At 35.0% G+C, this 22,882-nt stretch overlaps 2 protein-coding genes across 3 annotated transcripts in view; one reads left to right on the top strand and one right to left on the bottom strand.

Moving 5' to 3' along the window:
• mmd2a (monocyte to macrophage differentiation-associated 2a) overlaps nt 1-1,440 on the bottom strand; it is a 28,609-nt gene extending 27,169 nt beyond the window's left edge. The window contains exon 1 of the mRNA NM_001174058.1: nt 1,403-1,440. Coding sequence (NP_001167529.1) covers nt 1,403-1,440 — 38 coding nt within the window. The remainder of the gene's footprint in view (nt 1-1,402) is intronic.
• A 4,600-nt stretch (nt 1,441-6,040) lies between these two features.
• On the top strand, nt 6,041-22,812 carry wipi2 (WD repeat domain, phosphoinositide interacting 2). 2 transcript variants are annotated; one of them, NM_001327789.1, is made up of 12 exons: nt 6,041-6,295; nt 7,332-7,414; nt 9,539-9,708; nt 9,809-9,905; nt 14,570-14,667; nt 14,765-14,857; nt 16,714-16,784; nt 16,897-17,010; nt 17,192-17,356; nt 17,471-17,578; nt 19,142-19,239; nt 21,229-22,812. In NM_001327789.1, the coding sequence occupies exons 1-12, from the start codon at nt 6,222-6,224 to the stop codon at nt 21,339-21,341; spliced, it is 1,284 nt and encodes a 427-aa protein (NP_001314718.1). In that variant the 5' UTR covers nt 6,041-6,221; the 3' UTR covers nt 21,342-22,812. The 2 variants fall into 2 exon arrangements, with proteins under 2 accessions (NP_001314718.1, XP_005164182.1); XM_005164125.6 differs by having other exon boundaries at nt 6,050-6,295; nt 16,897-17,004.
• The last annotated feature ends 70 nt before the right edge of the window (nt 22,813-22,882 follow it).

The following is a 22,882-nucleotide window of genomic DNA, read 5'->3' as shown; positions in this document are numbered from 1 at the left end:
TTAGTAAATCCGCAGATTTTTTGTTACAAAATTCTCGGCAGAAATAGCAAAGAAATTCCAAATATTCTGTCTGGGCCTATTTATGGGTAAAGAAAATTATGAATGTCATTCACAAGATCATTTCTTAAACCTGTAGATTTATCATTTTACTATGACTTTACACTTAAGAATTCAAATTAGAATTTTAATTGGCATTGATGAACCTGATAACGAAACTCTAACATCCGTTGAATGGCTATTTTACACACAAAGTCATTTATTGTGGAATTTTGAAATAGAGTTAAAGTCAGAATTATTAGCCCCCCTTTAATTTTTTTTTCTTTTTTAAATAATGCCCGAATAAAGTTTAACAGAGCAAGGAAATTTTCACAGTATGTCTGATAAAGAAGAAAGTCTTATTTGTTTTATTTAGGCTAGAGTAAAAACAGTTTTAAATTTTTTAATTAACAATTTTAAGATCAAAATTATTAGCCCCTTTAAGCTATATTTTTTTTCAATAGCCTACCTAACAAAACATTGTTATACAATAACTTGCCTAATTACTCTAACCTGCCTAGTTAACCTAATTAACCTAGTTAAGCCTTTAAATGGCACTTTAAGCTGCATAGAAGTTTCTTGAAAAATATCTAGTCAAATATAATTTACTGTCATCATGACAAAGATAAAATACATCAGTTAATAGAAATGAGTTGTTAAAACTATTATGTTTAGAAATGTGTTGAAAAAATCTCTGTTATTCAGAAATTGGCGAAAAATAAACAATAAACAGGGGGCTAATAAATCAGGGGGGGGGGGGGGCTAATAATTCTGACTTCAACTGTATAATTAAAATTCTCTTTTAGTTTTAAACACCATATCTGGAAGGTTCTTCTGAGAACCCAAAATAGTTTTATGAAACTGCTGTAAAAACTTATTTTTACTGCACATAAAGGAATTAAAGGAATTATACATGGCAAAATTAATACATGGTTTATCACAGCATAAATTGTTGTTAAATGCAGGCTGTTGTCTAAAACGAATAACGTTAGTTGATTGCAACTCTGTTTTTGTCTTGCGTGTAAGAGAAAAAGACGATTTGCAGGAAATCCTCACCAAAAGCAAGTTGATGCAGTTGCAGAAAGAAAGGAAAGTGGAAGTTGACAGAACCTCAAGATCTTTTCCACATGAATAAACACAATGGCTTCTTCAAACATGTTCACACCAATGCTTTTTGCTCTGGCTCATTGTTTAGCAGTTATTTTTCTCATTTGCAGCCTTGACTTTTTCATTCCAATGTTATTAGTCTATTATTAACTCGGGATGAAGTATAAATAACAACACGTTGTTTAATAAAAAAGCGTAAAACTCAATTTTACATTTATAACAACAATTGTATATCGTTATGCTTAGAGATGAAATATACCTGCCCAGCTTTGTCCTCCTGAAATCCATACTGTACATATTTGTAGCTACATGTTCGCAACGGAAATGACTCCCAGCAGACAGTCTGAGTTTCTCCCGGCAGTAGCGGAGAGCAAAACTCCGGATGTTTCACCGTGTCCGAAACTTGGAAGGAAGCAAAGCACGTGAAGACTTGCGTTGATCGGTACGGGCACGTGAGCGCAACTGAAAGACAGTGACAGTGGGGTTTTTTAGGAGAAATAAAAGTGTCTCGCGACCACTTTCTCTCGCTCAGTGTCAGGAATGCCGCTGTTTGCTGAATCCCCTCCCCGCCCCTTTGCTTCCAAGTAAACTTCAAAAAGGCTCTCGGCGAATGAACGACATCGTGTTTTTCCATCGTGTAGCGGATATTTGCTTTAGAGGCGCGTAAACAATGACCTCCCTGACCGTTAACTCGTTAACTCTAGATGCTGGATGCACGCTGTTTTGTTTAAAAAACTGTTACAAAATAAAAACAACACATTTATTAAACAGTTTTCAATCTCAGGATGTCGCGTTAAGGGAATTAAAATAGCATTTTGTGCATCTGTAACAATTTGTGTGGCCTATTATAGAACTAGTCACTGGTGGTCAGGCATTAAAAAATCTACCTTTTGTCAAAACATTTCTGAAGTGACCTGTGAGGAGATTTTCTGTTGACGAGTGATTTAATACAGTTGACCAGAATATTCACATCAGCGCACGAAGCCCTCTGCTGGTTAAATAACACACCTGCAATTCATACCTAAGGCCACCTTAGATAGATCCCAAAATTACACACACACACACACACAAACAACAACAACAACAATCCCAGTGACTTGCGACCACATTTCTTAGATGTAGTAAATTTACAAACACACAATAATATGCCTATATAAACACGAGCATTTTGACAACACAAAAAAAGTGCAACAGTCTAACAATCATAAAATTTCATAGTCGTTTATTAATTTGTTTAATTTATTATTATTAACCTCAGCTAAAGAGGTGGGCACAACGTTTTCAGCACAAGTTGGTTTAATTTTGGAGTTCGCCACTTGTGGCCTGTGTTTATTTTGAATGTATTTGATTGCCAAATAGGTGTCAGAAAGTTTAACTGTTTTGTTAATCTAACGTAAACATAATAATCCTATGAAAAAAAATATATTGAAAGGCTTGTGTGTTTTCATTTAAATGTTGTTGCTTTTTTAAGTAACTATTAACTATTTTTTTATCTCCTGTGGGTAATGGGTGAAATATGGTAATTCTAATAGTTTAATAAAATTTATTTGACTTTTGGAAATCACCAAGGTACAACCTCTCATTGTCCCAACCCCGAGTTCAGGAAACACTGCCTTAGATGATTTGTAATAATAATTAAAAAAAAAATAATAATAATAATAATAATAATAATAATAACATAAAACGAATTTTATAATAGGCTGAATCAACCACAAGTAAATTTTTTGGACGTTCTTTAGAAAGAAAACAAAGGAAATTTTACAAAGAAAACAAGTTTGTGTGTGTTTTATGATTTGCAATTGATTGGTTGGACTATTGGCAAAAGAAAAATCTAGGTACTCAAATAAATCAAAGTAGGCCTGCTTAAATTAAATGGCTACAGTGTATAACTCTATATGTTTTAGAGTAAGAAATTTAAATGCTAGTTTGTAAGCAAATCACAGTAGTTCTTGCTGGGGGGTAAAACACAATTCAATGCATTGCAAAATGATTATGATAGAAATGTACAAAAATCATACCTTTTGAATAATATTAGCTGTTTTTTACATTGATGCAAATAATAAAGCATTAAAGATTTAACAGAATGCTTTTAGACAAAATCGGACTGAGGTATTAAGAGATGTTGAAGTGAATACTTTATGTATTTTAATATTATACTTCAATATTAATTTTTAATTCATCTTTATTTCTATAGCGCTTTTTACAGATTGTGTCAAAGTAGCTTAGTATAAGTTCTTGAAAAATGTAAACTGTCAGTCCAGTTTTCAAAGATTAAGTTCAGTTTAGTTTAGTGTAGATATCTGGGACTTAAGGGGTCATGCCTTATTTTTTAATATATATTTTTGAGCACTCTTGAAGTGTAACAGTAAAACGTTTAAACAGTGAAACAGTAATAAGAGTTTACATTTTAAAAAGTTATATGTCCTAGGGGTAACTACCAAAGAGCTTAGAATGACCAATGGTCATTCTAAGCTCTTTGTAACTACTACTGTGCCAGTTTAATAATTATGGCACATTTTGTATTTGTTTATGTAAATAAACCTTGAAGTAATGTCCCAGTGATATACACTTCATACTTGTGTTTTCCACAATTTAACATATAATACAATTTAATTTACAATTTAATCATGTTGTAATATCAAGGTCTTGGTCTTGTCTTAATATTAAACACATTACTTTTGCCATGTTCTTAGCCTAAGTGGAAGTCTTGAATATCACAAAATAAAGGGTGTAAGTCTGATTTAGCTTTCTTTACCTGTTTAAAATGAACAGATTCATTCATTCATTTTCCTTCAGCTTAGTCCCTTTAAAAATCCAGGGTCGCTACAGCGAAATGAACTGCCAACTTATCCAGCATGTGTTTTCACTGATAGCGCATGTCTTTGGACTGTGGGAAAATCGGAAATAGAATAGACATTTTTTTCACCACCTATTGATATTTATTTTTACATCATCATTTTTTAAAATTATTATTATTATTATTATGTAGACCTATTTTTATGCAATTGTTGTGTGATTGACGTCAAAGAGTTCTGTTCTGGTCTTGGTTTCATCCTGCCTTAGTTTAGATTTAGTCTCCACAGTGTGTCTCTGTAGTTTAGTGTCTCCACACTCTCAAGTCTTGCACTTTAAAATGTTGTGTTTTTCTTTTGATTACATAAAAATTGGGCTAAAAGTAGGCTTCTTTGTTATTTAACATCACACTTAAATAAAATACAATTAGGGTTTTTTTGTCAATTCATGTTGGGCTACTTAATTATGCCTTTATAGGATATTTTTTTTTATTTAAAACGTTAAATGTAGGCCAAATCAACTTCCAGTTAGTCAAGTTTATATTGGCTACTTCTTCTCTTCTATACTCATTTTAAAGCAACAGTTCAATTATTTATTTATGTTTGTTTCTTGAACACAAAAGAAGATATTTCGAAGATTATTTAAAATTAGTAGTCAATAATGACTGATGGAGTCAGTCCAAAAACATGTGCTGTAGGTCAATTGGATAAACTATTTGCTGTAGTGTATGTGCGTGAATGAGTGTGTATGGATGTTTCCCAGAGTTGGGTTGCAGCTGGAATGGCAATCGCTGTGTAAAACATATACTGGATAAGTTGGCGGTTCATTCCGCTGTGGCGACCCCTGATGTATAAAGGGACTAAGCCAAAGAAAATTGAATGAATTGAATGATGGGTGTTTTTTACCCCTACTATGGATGTCAATGGCTACTAGTCTCCAACATTGTTCAAAATATCTTCTTTTCTGTTCAACTGAAGAAAAAAACTTATTTGAAAACACTTGAGGGCGAGTCTGTTTTATCAAAATTTAATCTTTGGTGAACTGTCCCTTTAAGTAACTTTTGAGGACTACATAAATGGTGGATTAAAGCAGTGTTTCTCAACCACGTTCCTGGAGGACCACAATCTCTGTGTAACCCCACCAGTCCTACACCACCCAACCCACTCCGAGCTAGTATCGAACTGGCAACCTTCCGCATGGGAGTCAGATGTTCTACCAAGGAGGCTAAAGACCATGGCCTCTGGTATCTGTTGCTAGAGCACCTTTAGAGGTCAGAAGAGTGAGGTTTATCGGCACAGAACGTACTAGCTGGCCTCCGCTACATCTGCACATTTTCCATGTCCAAACACACACTTGATTCAGATCATCAGCTCATTAGCAGAGACTAAAAGACCTGTAATGGGTGTGACAGAGAAAGAAGACACCCAAAAACATGCAGAGTTAGTGGGCCTTCAGGAACGTGGTTGAGAAACACTGGACTAAATGTATATTTTTTTTTTATTTTAGCACACGTAAATAAACCTTTTCCAAGAGTTCTATTCAATGCAATTAAATTATTAAATTAAAAGTACAGGCGTCTCTGTGATGCAGTGGTTTGCATGATCTCCTCACAGCAAAAAGGTTGCTGGTTCGAGCCCCAGCTGGGTCAGTTGGCATTTCGGTGTGGAGTGTGCATGTTCTCCCTGTGTTTGTGTGGGTTTCCTCTGGGTGCTCCTGTTTCCTCCACAGACCAAAGACATGGTGTAGTGTATGTGTGTGAATGCAAGAGTGTATGAGTGTTTCCCAGTGATGGGTTGCAATTAGAAGGTCATCCTCTGCATAACACATATGCTGGCTAAGTTGGTGGTTCATTCCGCTGTGGCAACCCCAAATTGAAAAAAGGGTACTAAGCCGAAAATAAAATTAATGAATTCAAAAGTAAGTCATGTAAACTGCAATTTTATTATGTTCCTTTCAGCAGTCTGTACTGGCGAGTATACAGTTATTAAATCTTTTATAATTTCCCGAAATTCATTACGAGGATCATTGCAGCGCATTTGAGGGTCATATTCTGCACTCGAGAGAGCGGTGGGGCGCCTTTCCCTTTAATTGGAACGGCTCTGCTGCGTGCAGCGGCCAGTGCGCAGGCGCACGAAAAGGTGCAACAGTGGCTGGAGAAAAACAACAACATTCATTGGAACAAGGGTGGAACTTATGGCAGTGCGAGACGACCCCAGATTTCACTGATCTAGCCCTCATCTGAGCCCCTTTTCACTTCGGCTTAATCTGTAAATGGTGTCGAGCCCATGAACCTGGCCAGTCAGAGCGGAGAGGCCGGCTGCAGCCAGCTGCTCTTCGCCAACTTTAATCAGGACAACACGTAAGAAAACATTCACACTCCTGCTGCTGTTGGCCTAACAGACCATCTACACGACAGCAACACACCGCTGTCAGTGCAAACACCGAGTAATCTGCGCCGCAGTCGCGAGAAGCTTCGTTCTGCATAACGGAGAGTTTTAGTTGTGTCGTGCCTCATCATCACTCGAGTGCAATGCAATACGGCGATAAAGCGTGCTAACCAGCTAAAACACCCACTGTTGATATCTTGATTCTGGTGTTTAAAGTTAATAGGTCCCTTTTAAAACATCATCCTATGATGTGTTAATGCAGCTTTGTTATAATATTATCCACCGTCCGTTTCTTCCTCTTTAGACAAATTCACGCACGAGACGTTGTAGCACTAGCGCACATGCTAACGTGAACATTGCATTTTCGTATTTGTCAAATGTTTTGTCAGCATAACTGTGAAATATGAAATACTTAGTGTGAAGAAACGTGTGGTTGGATAAGCAATTTACCAAGTGTTTTAGGGTTAACGAAGTTGGGCGACCGAAAGTAGCTTAAATGTTAGCAACAGTACAGTAACGTACACCAATAAACTGAGCTTTGTGTGTGTTTTTAGCTGTCTTATTCAATTCAGCTGTCTGAAACATCGTTTCGATGTGATTATATGTTTTTAGAGCCTTTTGGTGAACTTTCTAAATCAAGTAACCATCGAACCAGCTGTCATGTTAGCAAAAGCTTTGTCTCCACCGTTAATTAGTAGTAGTGCCATTGTAACCGCTGCCTCAGCTCATTGACAACACTTCCAGTATTTTTATAACAGCTGACACACTTCATCACTGTACAAAATAGAGTAAACCGCCTTAACATAGCTTAAAATCTTCTATGTTTTCGAGTTCAAGCATGTCACATTACACCTCTTGAGGATTGCAAAATACCACATTTCACTTTCAAGTCAACAACCTGTTTTAGTCGTTAGGCAAGGCAGTGGAGCGGAAAAAAATGGATTAGTCTTTTTAATCAACTGCTGTGTTTTATTTATTGTTATTTATTATTACCTCCTTGCTTTCCAGATCCCTAGCTGTTGGTACCAAGTCAGGGTACAAGTTTTTCTCCTTGTCATCGGTGGACAAATTGGAACAGATCTATGAATGTAGTAAGTTTTTTCTGTGTTATTTAAGGTTAGCCTTTCTTAAGTCTGGCATAGTTAGGCAGCCAGAATAGATATGGAATGAGCATGTGCTACTTACATGATATAAGTTGATTGAAGAAGATGATGATGTCTTTCTGGAGGTCAGAGATAATCAGGAGTGCGTGGAAACAACTTGAAGAGGCTTTGAAAATGATTAGTGATAGTTCTGGTTAGGACTGGGCCGATAAATGGCATTATATCGAATCACGATAAAATTTATGTCAATAACAACAATAAGCTCTGGACTTTTTTGTACTCTATGTTGAACTAGGAGCCAATCACACAGCCAAAATGTGCAACAATGGGAATCTCAAAGTGTGTTAGCGATGTACCCAAATTTTCGCTCACCGAAAATATGTTATGACGTTTAATGGACCCTCTATTTTTTGTGGCTGCAGTCATTGTTTGCATACTCTTTTTAAATGTGTTAGCATTAACAACTGATTTCAATATATATATATATATATATATATATATATATATATATTGATATCATTCAATATGAAAAAATATTTTAAGATATTATCAAGATATTTATGCATTTTTGCCATATCGCCCAGCCCTAGTTCTGGTTTTCAGTGCTGATGGGCCAAATAATGTCCCTAAAAGCCATCTGTTAAATTTTGATTTCAGGGACCGTATTAATTGTATAGAGCAATGATGCATGTTTAAAATAGCTACTGTATGTAATATAAAAGCAGTAAGCTTTCATTCATACATCCTGTATGCAAACATTGTGCCCCTCTAAAACTCTCCAAAAGCAGAATAAAATGTTTTAATATATAGGGATTTTTGTTTTATAGTCCACCTGTCAAGTGGTCTATAGAATTAGTTTAAAGTAGTTATATAGACCTATTGATATATTAAACTAGTCTAATATGAATGTAAAATATTTTTTAATGAATTACTATTCCTGTCAATAAGAACTATTGTTGAATTGTTAATGAATCACACATTTGACCTTGGTAAATTTAATGAAAATCCAGAGCAATAGGGTACACGCAGAGCTAGTGTTTCTTCCCAAACCGATAAACCTCTGGTTAATGTGACTTTTTTCATTTTTATAAGGTTGCTTTTACAGCATCGCAGTAAAGTGAAGATTGTAGATTTTTAAAGAAGACAGACCTTTAATGCACCAAATTACTGTAAAAATAAAAGCTCTTCTGCATATACCACATTAATATAACCAGTTGAAGTCAGAATCATTAGCCCCCCTGAATTATTAGCCCCCTGTTTATTTTTTCCCTAACTTCTGTTCAACATAGATTTTTTCAACACATTTCTGCACATAATAGTTTTAATAACTCATTTCTAATAACCGAGTTATTTTATCTTTGCCATGATGTGAGTAAATAATATTTGACTTGATATTTTTCAAGACACATTTCTTTACAGCTTAACGTGACATTTAAAGGCTTAACTAGGCTAATTAGGTTAACTAGGTAGGTTAGGGTAATTAGTCAAGTTGTTGTATAACGATGGTTTGTTCTGTAGACTATCAAAAAAAAAAATACAGCTTAAAGGGGCAAATAGTTTTGACCTTAAAAGTGGCATTTAAAAACTTAAAAACTGCTTTTATTCTAGCTGAAATAAATCAAATAAGACTCTCTCCAGAAGAAAAAATATTATCAGACATACTGTAAAAATTTCTTTGCTCTGTTCAACATAATTTGGGAAGTATTTAAAAAATAAAATTCATAGGGGGGCTAATAATTCAGACTTCACCTGTAAATATAATATTAATAATCTAGTATTAAAATCTAGTCTAAAATGTCTAAATCATCCATCCACCCAATTGTTTTAATGAAGAATTTTGAAATCAGTAAATGAATCTGAATGAATGTTAATGTAGGAAAATCAGTATATTAAAATATCACACTTTAAAATGTTAAAAATGAAGCATAAAAATACTTGAAATCACAAAACAAAATGTGCATAAAATAGTTCAAAACCAGTTTTGATCTCTTTTGCTCAATGTTGAGTCTTTGAGTCCAGAAGGTTGAGTGCTGCTCTAGTCCATTATAAATGCTTGCTTTATTCTCCTACACAAGGCATGTTTTATGTACTGTCATTTATTTTAACTCACAGCTGACACAGAAGATGTGTGCATCGTGGAGAGATTGTTCTCCAGCAGCCTCGTCGCTATCGTCAGCCTTAAGGCTCCAAGGAAACTGAAGGTCTGTCATTTCAAGAAAGGGACGGAGATATGCAACTACAGCTACTCGAACACTATACTGGCTGTGAAACTAAACAGACAGGTGAGTCAGCAGACATCCTCTTCTTCTCACAACACTTACCATATGAGTTTATTTTATTAAGTGTGATCGAACTGTCTGAGAATGTGCTTTATTTCCACAGCGATTGATAGTGTGTTTAGAGGAGTCACTCTATATCCACAACATTAGGGATATGAAAGTACTACATACCATTCGAGAGACCCCTCCCAATCCTTCCGGTGAGTAACACTGCTTGCCATAAGTACATTATTGTTGTTTTTCTTCCAGATTTTTCTTGAGGAACTACAGTACATCAGCTTCCTCTTTCAGAACGCCGTGCTCTATTTATATTCTGAGAACTGAAAGAATAGGTTTGGAAATTATGTGGTGACCAGTTAGCATTGACCTTGTTGTCATTGGGCTTTTGGTGCAACTAAATCCTACAGATGGTGGCAGCAGCAATGGGTTTAAGAGTGCTGCACAAGTAATATAAGGCACATGTGTGTGATGCATTGTCAAAGCTGCTATTTCATATTAATTTAATATTTTTTTATCGTTTAAAGGTTAATAAACAGTCACAAAAATAGAATGAAACAAAAAAAAGTATATAAATAATTGGACAACTCAAACTGTCTGTGGCAATGCATTCATGCTGTGTTTGACTTATACAGCCCATAAAACACTTGCACGAATCTTTTTTTAATATTTAACCCTCTTCTGCACACGTTATGATAGAACTATAAATAAAATATTTGACTTTTTTTTTTCTTTTTTTTTCTCTTTTTCTCTTCTTAATTGGCTTAAAAAATTGCTGTAAAAAAAATTGGGGATTTTTTTTCAAAGTACTTCATGATATGTTGCAACAACAACCAATAGTGGATCTAACTTAAACATTTCCAATTTAGAACTTGCCTTATAAATAAGAATTGTCTTGTTTAAATTGTTGTTTGTTTTGATTTAATTGATTTACTTGCAAACAAACTTACTTGATAAAAACATTTCTGAGTTATGACTATGTCATCGTAACATACTGTAGGTGATGTCTCAATTTTTTTGTGTGGATCTGACATGAGTTGATCCTTTGTGTTTATTCATGTTTTTATTTGCGTTCAGCAACTACTCACAATAAATGCCAGTCTGTCAGAAATCGCACCACAGAAAAACACTGCACGTCATGTGACTTAACCAAAGCACATCATTGGTTAAACTAAGGTCTTCTTTTTCCAACAAAAAAATTAGAACGTCTGTCTTAAAAAAACAGTGGCAGGAATGCCATAATAATGGCAACATCGTGCAGTTGAGGATTAATAATAGGCTACTGAATTGCAAATTTAATCTTGGTTAATTAAATGAAAATTCAGAACAATTAACATGTAAATATATTACTAAATATTTTAAGAAAAAACGTTTTTTTAACCTAGTCTGAAAAAAGTCTAAATCATTCATTCATCCAATTATTTGTATGAATAAATTTGAAATCACTAAATGAATCTGAATGAATGTTAAAGGGCACCTAGGTTAACCCTTTTCTTTAGATTTAATATATTAAATCTAAATTAAATGTGTTTTGCGTCTCCAGAATGTGTCTGTAAAGTTTCAACTCAAAACACAAAACATATTTTTCATTATACCTTTTACAAGATTCTATTTTATAAATTTTTGCACTGGGGGCTGTTTTGTTGTACTGCGCCTTTAAGGCTAGTCCTCCCCGCCTACTGTTTCTACCTGCCTTTCTGCATGCCTTAATCTCCTGCATCGGCTGCATCAGACAACAGACTTAAAGGAAGAAGATCTCACTTAGCGTTTGTGAGAAATACTACTGTAAGAACTTTACCAATGAGTATTTGTTGTGCAGCTGCATCGATGAGTCACACAATGTCTTTGTAATGTTCACGCGCACACACACACACACACAAACAGTCAGAGCGCGCGTTTAGCTTTGCACGCATATGTGACAGGATACAGGTTAATCTCCACTGCTGTATGGATATCTGTTATGTTAATGTACAAAATAAACCTGATTTAACATCCGCAAAGCGGGATTAAAGCGTCTTCCTTTATAATTGTTTTGACACGCGGCTGTGCTGATGAAGTGAATCTGAAGTGAATCACTGTAATTCATTATATACGTGCACTGTTTTAAAACATTTTAAACATGTGAAACTTACTCTTGATCACATTTGATGATGACTGATGAGCGAACTGAACAGACCTTTTATTCCTGGTTGCTTTGCGCACGTCTGGTCTTGTTGACATGATTATATACGTGACATGTTAATACGGAGCTGTCAATCAATTCGTTGGGCGGGGGGACCGCATTCCTACGTCAAGTTGCGCTCAGTCAGAAAACCGCTGCAATTGGTCCACCAATTTTATGTTGTTAAATTGAAAAAAAATGGCTGTGTGTGTTTATATCACCCCAGTATGACGGTCTATACACTATGTCTACACATATGTCTGTCTAAACAGCTTGAAAAGTAGAATTTTCACCATAGGTGCCCTTTAAATGTATAAAAATCGATGTATTAAAATAATCACACTTTACCTTTTAAAAAGAGAAGCTAAACACGTTCCACTTTAATTTTTTTTAAACAAATAGAGTTAAGAAATACATCTTAAAAATATTATATTAGAAGTAATATAAGGCACAGGTGTGTGACGCATTGTCAAAGCTGCCATTTGATATTAATTTAATATATTTTTTATCGTTTAACGCTTAATAAACTGTCCAAAAATAGCATGAAACTAAAAAAATTTATTAACTCAAACTGTCTGTGGCATTGCATTGGTGCTGTTGTATCTGACAAATACAGCCCATAAAATGCTCTCACGAGTTTATTTTTTTACATTTAATAAAATAAACAATTGTGGTTTGAACATCCAGATGAATTTAGACCTGTGTTTAGTTTCATTTGGGATGCTTCTTAAGCCCCAAGGTGTTTTTTCACTTGCATTTTTTCATTTCTCTTTGCTATTTGGGCTTATTGGAACCTAATTAGAATTTAAAACCAAGTATCATCTTTTAATATGATGTACTTTTAGAGAAATATGATGTCTATATATGTGGACTTGTGGTCCGAATTTACATCAAACACCTTTTTCCTGACTGTTTTTAATAGATAGATAACAAAGAAAATTTTCTTGAACATGTTTTGACTGTCAGAGAGTAAAACAACATTTTGTCCCATTTTGGACTGTTAAAAATAGTGTTTAAGACATTTCATATGCTGCAAAGCAGTTGCAGGATGACACTGTATGTCTCTAACAAAATATAAAACATTCAAAGTATTTAAAAAAGCCACTTAAGAGCTAAAATCTGCTGTCCTAGTATGTGGCCTCTAAGCCCAAGGAGGTTAAAGCACCTTCTGAAGCGATTGAGCCACTCAAGACTTACGCACGCATATTATTGAAAAGGGAAGAAAAAACTTTTTGTGACTTGTGTAATAATATTTTGACGATAAACATATTTTAATAGAATGTTTATATTTTATATGGTATTAGAGAACGTTTTTATTCAGGAGATACTTTCCTGAAATGTATATTTATGACTGATCAAACTGAAATCGCTTTCATTTTATCAGTGTGTTGTTATTTGTATATTTGTTTCTACAATGAATGATCAAGAAGCTGTTATGATTGTAAATTAAATGTTAAATATTTTGTACAAATGTTTCCATGAATGTAACCAATGCTGCTGATGTTGCATTAAACACAAATTTGGAGGCGATTGTATTTGTATTTGTCTGCATTTTAGAGGACATTTACAACTGCTATTTTCACAATTGGATCACTATCTGATCCGAAAAAAATGCAAAGCAAAAAATTCTTAAGAAGTGCACATCTGACAGAAGCTTGAGTTGACAGTAGCCGGAGCGTAAGTTGGGGCTTAAATATAATTGTGTTTTTATAAACAAAAGCAGTGCCAACTAAATAAATTGTACATGCATCATCATGTATAATTCTAACAACCTCACTACCATAGTAAAAGACATTTGTTTTAAAGCAAAAACCTAAAGACATTTCATATAAATAGAAATGGACAACTAATATTACTTATCAAATATTCAGTAATTATATTTCAGTTAGAGTCACTCATATTTAATACAATAAAAATAAAAGCATTTAGGGCTGCACTATTTGGAGAAAAAATGAAAATTGCGATTATTTTATAAGTTTATTTTTTTTTCTCTGATAAAAAAATTGCTATTTAAAATGTGATTTTCTACCATTTCATAAAAGAGCTTAAGGTTTAATGTGGTGGTTTTACCAGCACCAAAGAAAGACCAAGCATAATGACAAAGTACACCACACTAGTATACTGTTTATTTAAAACCGCTATTGTTGCTATGTTTTCCAATAAAGTTGTCATGACAAATTAAGAAAATAACTACAGTAAGTTAAATAAATTTACTTTTAAAATCATATATATAAAGAGATAAAAAAAACCTTTGCATTTTCGATTGTGTTATATTTGTCACATTGTTCAGGATAATGTTCTTACAAACTGTCAAAAACTATATGCTTGTTACCATATTTTACAACACATGGAAATAATTGCAGCTTTTTAAATTTAAAAACGATTAATCGTGCAGGCCTGCATAAAATTCAGTACAAATATGCAGTATGGCATTTCTGCCAGTTGTTTCCCATGTTAGTGCGTTGAGGAGAATAACAACTCCGTTTCGCGATGATATGGAGAACTAGTCTGTTAAAACAACTAGTCTTGTTACACTTCTAGTGTTTTCAGCGATGTATCTCATACACACAAAATGTCATCACACCAGTTTAATTTAGTCAGAAAAAAGTTTACAAAATGGGACCACATATTCACAGCCCTATGTCATAACTCCAAGTAATCCGATGGTGTATGTTTGTTTATTAATATGCCGCTAAATATTTACAGGACTTTGTGCCCTGTCAATCAGTAATGACAACTGCTACCTGGCGTATCCGGGAAGTGCAACGATTGGAGAAGTACAAGTTTTTGACACAGTCAACCTGGTAAGTAGTGTTTAGCTGAAATGTTTGCCGTAATTATGGTTTTTGCAAAATGTTGAACAGTGTTGATCAATGTGTAATAATTATTTCCTCTCTGCAGAGGGCAGCTAACATGATACCTGCCCATGACAGCCCGCTAGCAGCTCTGGCGTTTGATGCAAGTGGCACTAAATTGGCCACGGCTTCTGAAAAGGTTTGAGAAGCTGTCTTTGTGTGAGGTTTAAGCGAACTAATTTAGTGGTTAAATTTCAGACTCTAAACTGTTTTGCTGTCAGTCTTAGATGAAAAAAATGAAAATGTGTAAAAATATTGCAGTGTATTACTTGTTTTTTTTTTTTTTTTTTGTAATGTTTATTCAGGCCTGGCGCTACGGGAGGGCAAATGGGGGCATTTTCCCCTCAGAAAGAATTTGCCCCCCCCCCTTTTTTTTTTTCATAAAGGATTGCTTCAGAACACACATTTAGATACTTTATATTATGAAATAGCAATTTAATAATGAAAATCGTGAGAATAAAGCTAGGCATATAGTCTAGAGATCTGATCCCTACATCAGGTCAGGTGTGCCCCTAAATAGCCTTTAAAGCGCGCACATGGTGGCGGAGGCGCACTCAACTCACATGGGAGAAAACTGGACTAGTGGATGGCATGAGGCAAGCAGCCTAATTCATTACATGAAAGTGCACTTTTACAGTTTTGTAAAGAAACATCCCGTTATGCAGTGCATAAAGCAAATGTATTTTCAGTTTAGAGATGATCAGCCTGCGAAGTCAAGTTTACAGCAATATAAATTAAATTAGTATATAGTGCGTGAGTAAATGGATTTGCTGTAGATTCACCCCTCACATGTGCTGCTGGTAGGCTGAATGATAATCTTTAAAAATATATAATTTAGGCTATACTGCGATTTGCTCATGCACAATTAAACTCCAAAAAATATACTGTAGCCCTTTTTAGAAGCTAAAATACAGTTAGCATATCAATTTTATTAATTGTAGATCATGGCCCTACAAAATGAAAATAACATTTAAACAAGTTATTAAAATTGGTTTAATAAATAAATAAATAAATAAATAAATAAAATGACGGGTAGGCCTAGTAACATAATGGTTTATGATTGCGTATTTACAAATGGCAACCGGATAATATCAAGGAAAAAACACACTTATGATAACCTAAGATAAATCTTTATTTTTACCTTTAAAATGATGAAAAAAGTTTTATAACCTATAGTTGCGCGTTATCCGAAAATTTAACCAACTGCCACGGTAATAACTGTGAATTTAGGTATCTTTTTTTAGGTGTTTCTCTGGCTACACTAATGCCTTAAAATGCAACTAAATCTTCTTTTTTTAAATGACATTAGATTGTAACATTTAACTTTTTCCTAACACTAATGTTGGTCAGTTAACAGGCAATACTTGAAGCTTAATAAAAAAATTGGAATTAAAATGCCCCCTCAGATATGACATCCTGTTGCCGGGCCTGTGTATATTTTCTGAAACTGTTTTGACTAGAGTTTTACTTTTTGCATTAAAATGTAGTTACGAAATACAACATAAATAAATAAATTATTGTTGAAACGTTTTAGGACAGTATTCTCAAATAATTATCTTATTTTCTCATAAGTTTGCATTTATTTGATTAAAAATGTATAATTTATTATTTTTTTTATCAAAATCACTTATCTCAAAATCCTCTTGAAATCTTTCTGATAGGATTTGCTGTTCAAGAAAATTTCCTAAATGCTAACAACAGCTGTACTACTTCATATATTTGTAAAAATCATGATAATCCTGAATACCTTTATGAATATGAAGTACAAAAGAACAGCTCTCAAATTAATTTGTAACATAAAACACTGAACTGTTGCTTTTTATCCTTTTAATGCATCCGGAGTAAAGTTATTTATTTCTTGAAGAGTATCAGATTAAGTATTGTTTGCATGAAGTCCATTTTTATTAAAAATATTAAACTCTTAGTCTATGATTCAGCAACTTTTTTTAAGCTTCTTTGAAGTGTAATTTCACCTTTTTTCTTGCTATTATTCAGGGCACCGTAATCCGTGTGTTCTCGATTCCAGAGGGCCAAAAGCTCTTTGAGTTCAGGAGAGGGGTAAAGAGGTAGATCATTTCATCTTTGTCGATTCTATCTATTTTGGATTGATTTAAATAGTCAAGATTTATAAGCACACCCAGTGAAAACAATGCACTTTCTTTAATTATCCCTTAACAGATGTGTGAGCATCTGTTCCCTGGCCTTCAGTATGGAGGGACTCTATCTGTCTGCCTCGAGCAACACAGAGACGGTTCATATTTTTAAGCTGGAGACCCAGAGAGAGAAGTCAGTGTAATGTTGCCCACTGAACAGAAGTGGTTTTTACTCTTTCTCAAATTACAAACACAACATTTTTTAATGATTTTCCTTTTCATTAATTGATTGATTATTTTCGTGACAATATAGCCGTAAGTTGCATTAAAACAAATCAGAACAATACTGTCCTTTTCAAACTCCTGGTTTTCCACCGTAGGCCTCAGGAGGAGCCCACTACTTGGACGGGATACTTTGGGAAAGTGTTGATGGCCTCCACAACATATCTGCCTGCACACGTAACGGAGATGTTCACTCAAGGACGGGCGTTTGCCACAGTCAGACTGCCTTTTTCAGGACACAAGAACATCTGCGCTCTGGCCATGTGAGGAAACATTTTTGAAATAGCACACCGCTGGTTTATATAATCCACATTCAGACTGTAGTTGCTATCAGGGTAGATGTGTGTCTGATTATCTTGCTTGTGATCGGTATCTAGAATTCAGAAGATTCCACGGCTGCTGGTGGCGGCTGCAGATGGCTATCTGTACCTGTACAATCTGGACCCTCAGGAGGGAGGAGAATGCACACTAATGAAACAACATAAGTGAGATACAGTGCACTGTTTAATATTTACAGCAACATTTTATCAGCAAGTTCTTAATGTTTTTAAAGAAAGTCTTTAATTCTAACCAAGGCGCTGCATTTGTTAAATTAAAAATGTCATTAAAACACAAATACTGACAAAATCCTTTTTTAATTTAGAAATTTATAAACCGTGTGATACAAAGCTGAGTTTTAGCAGCATTTACTCCAGTTCTCAGTTGTAGGAAGTTTTCATAGTTCTTATAACTGTTTGCGAAAGTACCTACTTTTTTGGTTTGTTTGTATTACAAGAACTGGGAAAACTTTTTTACAGTCTAGTTTCACATGTACATACTATGTACTTACAATTATGTCTGTGAAAGTTTGCTTGGGACTAGTAAACAGCTTTTTACATTTTAAAAATTACATTTTATTTTGGTTTATTTTGAATTGATTGATAGATTGCAAATCAAGCAACAATTGGGATGGGGGGGAGCCCATCCAGGTATATTAATGGTCGTCCAAATATATTGTGTGACACTTTTTTTTGTGGTTGTTTTTTACTATTATAATTTTTTACACTTTTTTTTAATTATTTTTTTTAAACAACCAAATTATATACAAACATCCTCGAGCAATTAAGTAGAGAAAAATCTTCTGTCAACACTCCCACATACAGCCTCACGTGCTCTGCAGACCCACAGAGACCTGCACCTTTTTGCGTCTGGCTGGGGTTACTAAAATTTCCGGGATTAGGTTTTGCTTTAGTTTTCTAAGCTGTTGGTAGTTTTATGTGTAAAGCCATGAGAGAGACATTTAATAATTAATTATTTAATCCAAATGACTCCGAAAAACTTTACTAAATACTTGGAGTGGACAAAATTACATCTAAACTGCCTGCAGAATATTTGTACACTATTAGAAATGTCTTATTTAAATAATTTTATTCACTAATTTTAAGTATTATCATTTTTAGAAATATTGTGTTTTATATTGTCTGTTTTATTCCTTTTTTCTTTTATTTATTTGTCATTTGCTGTATATTTTATTAATTTGATGATGTCAATATATTATATACTTTATACATCTAAAATGCTTTGGCAATACTTTACAAAATGTCATGCCAATAAAGCAACCTGAACTTGAATGAGAGATAGAGAGAAGCAGGTTTGATCTGTCAGTGGGTGCACATGGCTCCTGAATAACATAAAAGAGAAATAGTAGATATTTTATTTATTTCAACTGTCTTTTTTTACTTTAACCAATTGGAAAAAAAAAGTTTAAAACAGATAATAATAAAAAAATAGTGTTAAAAATCTTATTATGTTTTGTTTGTCGCAAATAGTTAACTATTTATGTGCCATGGGAAAAAGTGTGCTTCGATCCGGCCACCACCGCAAGTATATTTCAAACCTGTGGGAAGCACTGTATAATATATGGATTAATATATTACCTGCGTATTTATTTCAAGAATTGGGTTAAAGTTGGCCTAAAATCATAGGAAAATAAGTCTTAGTTTGGCCCTGTATTGGCACTGAATGACATCATAGGTGATTTACTCATGTAAACATGTATCGTCCTTCAGGTTGGATGGAAGTGCAGAGCCTGCGAATGAAATTCTTGAACAGACAGCTCACGATCGGCCACTTGTGGCCCAGACCTACAGTGCTGCTGTTGCCAAAGGTAAGAAAAAAAAACTGGTTCCTTTTTAAGTGAAGTTTTACAAACTAATTTCGAGAGGATTATGAGTCATGATTGACCACAGCGGGCCTCACATCAACAATCAAATGATAGACCAATCAGATGAATTCAAGCCTATGTAAATAGCCCATATTTCTTAGAATCCCCCCAGAATCCACTCATCTCCCCTTCGTTCCATACTACACCAGGGGAGCTCTTGAGACCAACCTGATCTTAGACTCCCTACTATACTAAGGTTGTACTCGCACTATGCTATCCAAACCATGCCAAGGTGCATTTCCCAGCTCATTTGACATGTGTGAATGCTCCGAATCAGGCCCAGGCGCAGTTCAGTTGGCCAGACCTGGCTCGGTTGGAAGAAGTGTGCCAGAGCACGGTTCGGTTGGGCTTTGGTGCGTTACACTTGTATTGTGAGTGCAAAGCGTGCCTGAGCCTGAAACTGTAGACGTGACGTCACTGAAGGGACAGTTTTATATAGGTTTATTAATCATTCTTACTTTTCAATGAACGCAAACCCCTCACTGAACATCAGCTGCACCTTCAGCAAACATCCTAATACCTGCAGCATGAGGACTTCTATAATTACCGGGATTTATAGAGCATCAAAAGTTGTGGATCTATTCAGCAAAATTTTCGACCGTGTGTTACCGCATCCCAAACGACAAAAAAAATACAAAACAATACAACTAAAGCATTCACCACTGTGCTTCTTGTCCTGTTAAACTGAACAGTTGCATCATTTATTACGTATTCATGTTTACAATTATGCTCCCTTTGCAGTGCACTTTGATGTCATTTTGAACACAGCCTCATGGCGAAAGCTGTAGGAGACCTATTATTTAAAAGCAGGATTTATGTTAGGTCTCCAAAGCTTGCGAAAACAAAAAGCATACGTTTATTCTTTTAATTTATAGTGGGTTATTTATTAAGTATCTGTACTGTTTATGACATGGGCCTGCTGGTTAAAACTTTCTGCAGTGGTTTGCATGTCAAATTGTAAAAGTAGATTTTTCAAAAACAATTCTAAATAAATAAACAATATCTTACTTAATCATATCATCATTAATATTATCATTAAAGTATGTTTTTTTATTTTTAGTAAATAATAAATAATACATTTTATTTTATAATAAATAGCCTCATTATTTATGTATTTATTTATTTATGTATTTATTTATTTATTTAAATGATTTATATCAAGGGTGCTCAATCCTGTTCCTGGAGATCTACCTTCCTCTACAGTTTAGCTCCTACCCTGATCAAACCCACCTGAACCAATTAATTAGGACCTGAAATCCACTTGATAATTACAGACAGGTGTGTTTGATAAGGGTTGCAACTGACATCTGCAGGAAGGTAGATCTCCAGGAACAGGATTGGCCTCCCCTGATTTATATGATATTAGAATACGTCTTAGCTTTTGTAAGTGATTTTATGTTTAAGAATTTAATATGTAATGTTCAACTTGTCAAAAATATTAGTAAAGCAAACACAGGCCCTATATGTGTCATTTACATATATTTCAATTAGTATGGAAGGCCAGTGCATCTTTTTACCAAATCTTTTAATTTTATTTTAAATGCGTGTGCGTGTAAAACAATATAATTTGGACAAAGAAATGATGCGGTTCATCTCTAAAGAAGTTGTACGTTTAGAGCATTATTATGGGCGTTTTACGTTATAACTAACGTGGTTTAAGCGATGGATCTGCGATGGTTTTGGGAAACACTCGTCACTACATTGTTCTTTTCACAAACGATGCATCGTACTATGATAGTTCAGCCGAGAGTTACATCGTTGTTTGGGAAACGCACCCCAGGAAGGAACCCTGGGCACAAAAATCTCCGAGCTCTCTCCCTGGACAGCATGCCAAACTTGCAATCAGCATCAAGCATTAGCTAAGTGTGAACTCTTGAAACTAAACTAGAGTTAAAGAAGAAACGTAATAATTTTAATATGCTGTAATCGCAGGTTACAGTGAGGATCAGGGGGCTGTAGGGGGAGCTGGAGTAGAGGACGACATGAACACCCTCCACCTGGATGAAGAGAACGAGCAGCCTCCATTAATCCTGGAAACAGACTGAGCCGCTGCCAGAAGATGGAGCCGACTGAGTGACATTGCAGAGGGGGTTTTCCTCCTCTGGTGCTGCTATGGACATGTGTGACCTGATAGAGAAAGGGATTAAAAGAGAGATCATTTTAAAGCAAGCCTAGCGGTAGCCTTATTCTGTCTGTTGTTGCGTATAGATGTTTTCCTCCTCTCCCCCTCTGCAACCTTTGTGGCTTTCTAAAAACCCTGCTGTATTTTTCTTTCAATTCCCTTTCTTTCTGTTTTTATTATTATTTCTTTAAAACTCCCAGTCCTTAATCAGACCAAACTATGAAATCTGAGCTGCAGGTGTCACGTCTCTTAGCTTTGCATGTACATGTGCCAAGATTAGAAATCCTAGAAAACCTTTGCTTTCATGTGGATGGTTCTGATGTGTTTGCTGGCCAATTCTCCTCTTGAGCTTTTGTCTTTTTCCACATATGATTGAAAGCAAAACTGGCTTGCACCGCCTGCTACGTCACCTTACCACACAGTGTCCCTTACCAATCATCAACATCTGTGGCGAGATGTGAAGTTTGTTCTGTAATGATGTAAATGGCGTGTTAAAATAACAACCTGGGGTTCTTAAACGGGCTAAAAGGGTTGTTTCTCTCTCAGATTACTTCATCTATAAGCGCACATGCTCTATGATGCTCTCTTTTAATTCATTCTATGGTTAACCAATTCGGCAATCGTTTCTTTTTTGGCTTTAAGTAACCCCCAGCATCTTCCGTGAGCCTGTTCATCGAAGAGCTTTTATTATTTTAAGTTTCAAACACCGTTGTAGACATGACTGATGAAGGTGTTTAATGTTTTGATTTAAAGAACGCGGAATCAAGAGGCTGTCAGACGCCATTTGGTTTCCAGAACATGTGGTAAATAATGAAGGAGGGAAGGTCAAGATTTATTCTAAATACCAGCAGTTGATGATTTCTCATGACATGAGAGAAATGCGTCCGATTTGCAAAGAGGAAAAGCATCATATATCTCACTAAAATGATCAGGTTTTTAGGATAACAATCGCAACATTTAGCTTACAAACCAGGGATGTGTTCTCACAGACATCCCTGTGGACTGCAGATTGAACAAACAGGTCACATGGTCAGGCAGTTGAACCAGAACAGGTCAGAAGTATAATGTGATTTCCAGGGTTCTTTTGAAAAATAAATAAAGAGGACCAGGGTTTATGAATGTGATAACCAAATATTAGTCGGTGTTTCCAAATACAGGCTTTTGGAGACGCTGCCTGAATTCGGGGAGCTCAAAAGGATCTCGAGAACATTTTTATGCATGATTTTTTTTCTTTCTTTAGCATGTTTTGATGTTGCCTATCAACAGTTGACTTACCTCCTCATCAGCCAATGAGCTCAAACCCCCCAAGGCCACTTTAATCTGTTTTCTAATGATTTTTGTATAAACTGTAAATTGTTCCATATAAAGATTAAATAAATCCCCTGTTGAAAGTGTTTCAGAGTCTTAAACGTTTTTATTTCTGCTTTTCATTCATTTCAGATAGCGGCGTACTTCTTTTTATGT

Source organism: Danio rerio, chromosome 3, assembly GCF_049306965.1.
Source record: "Danio rerio strain Tuebingen ecotype United States chromosome 3, GRCz12tu, whole genome shotgun sequence".
Lineage (NCBI taxonomy): Eukaryota > Metazoa > Chordata > Actinopteri > Cypriniformes > Danionidae > Danio > Danio rerio.
The sequence above is the reverse complement of the archived record's forward strand: the minus strand, read 5'-3'. Positions and strand labels throughout refer to the sequence as shown.

Bases quoted from the DNA above. Each gene is read 5' to 3' on its own strand.
- wipi2 (NM_001327789.1), top strand. From the start codon at position 6,222: ATGAACCTGGCCAGTCAGAGCGGAGAGGCCGGCTGCAGCCAGCTGCTC. The intron at 7,415-9,538 runs GTAAGTTTTTTC...TTTAACTCACAG, and splicing joins GGAACAGATCTATGAATGTA to CTGACACAGAAGATGTGTGC. The intron at 17,011-17,191 runs GTAATGTTGCCC...TTTCCACCGTAG, and splicing joins ACCCAGAGAGAGAAGTCAGT to GCCTCAGGAGGAGCCCACTA.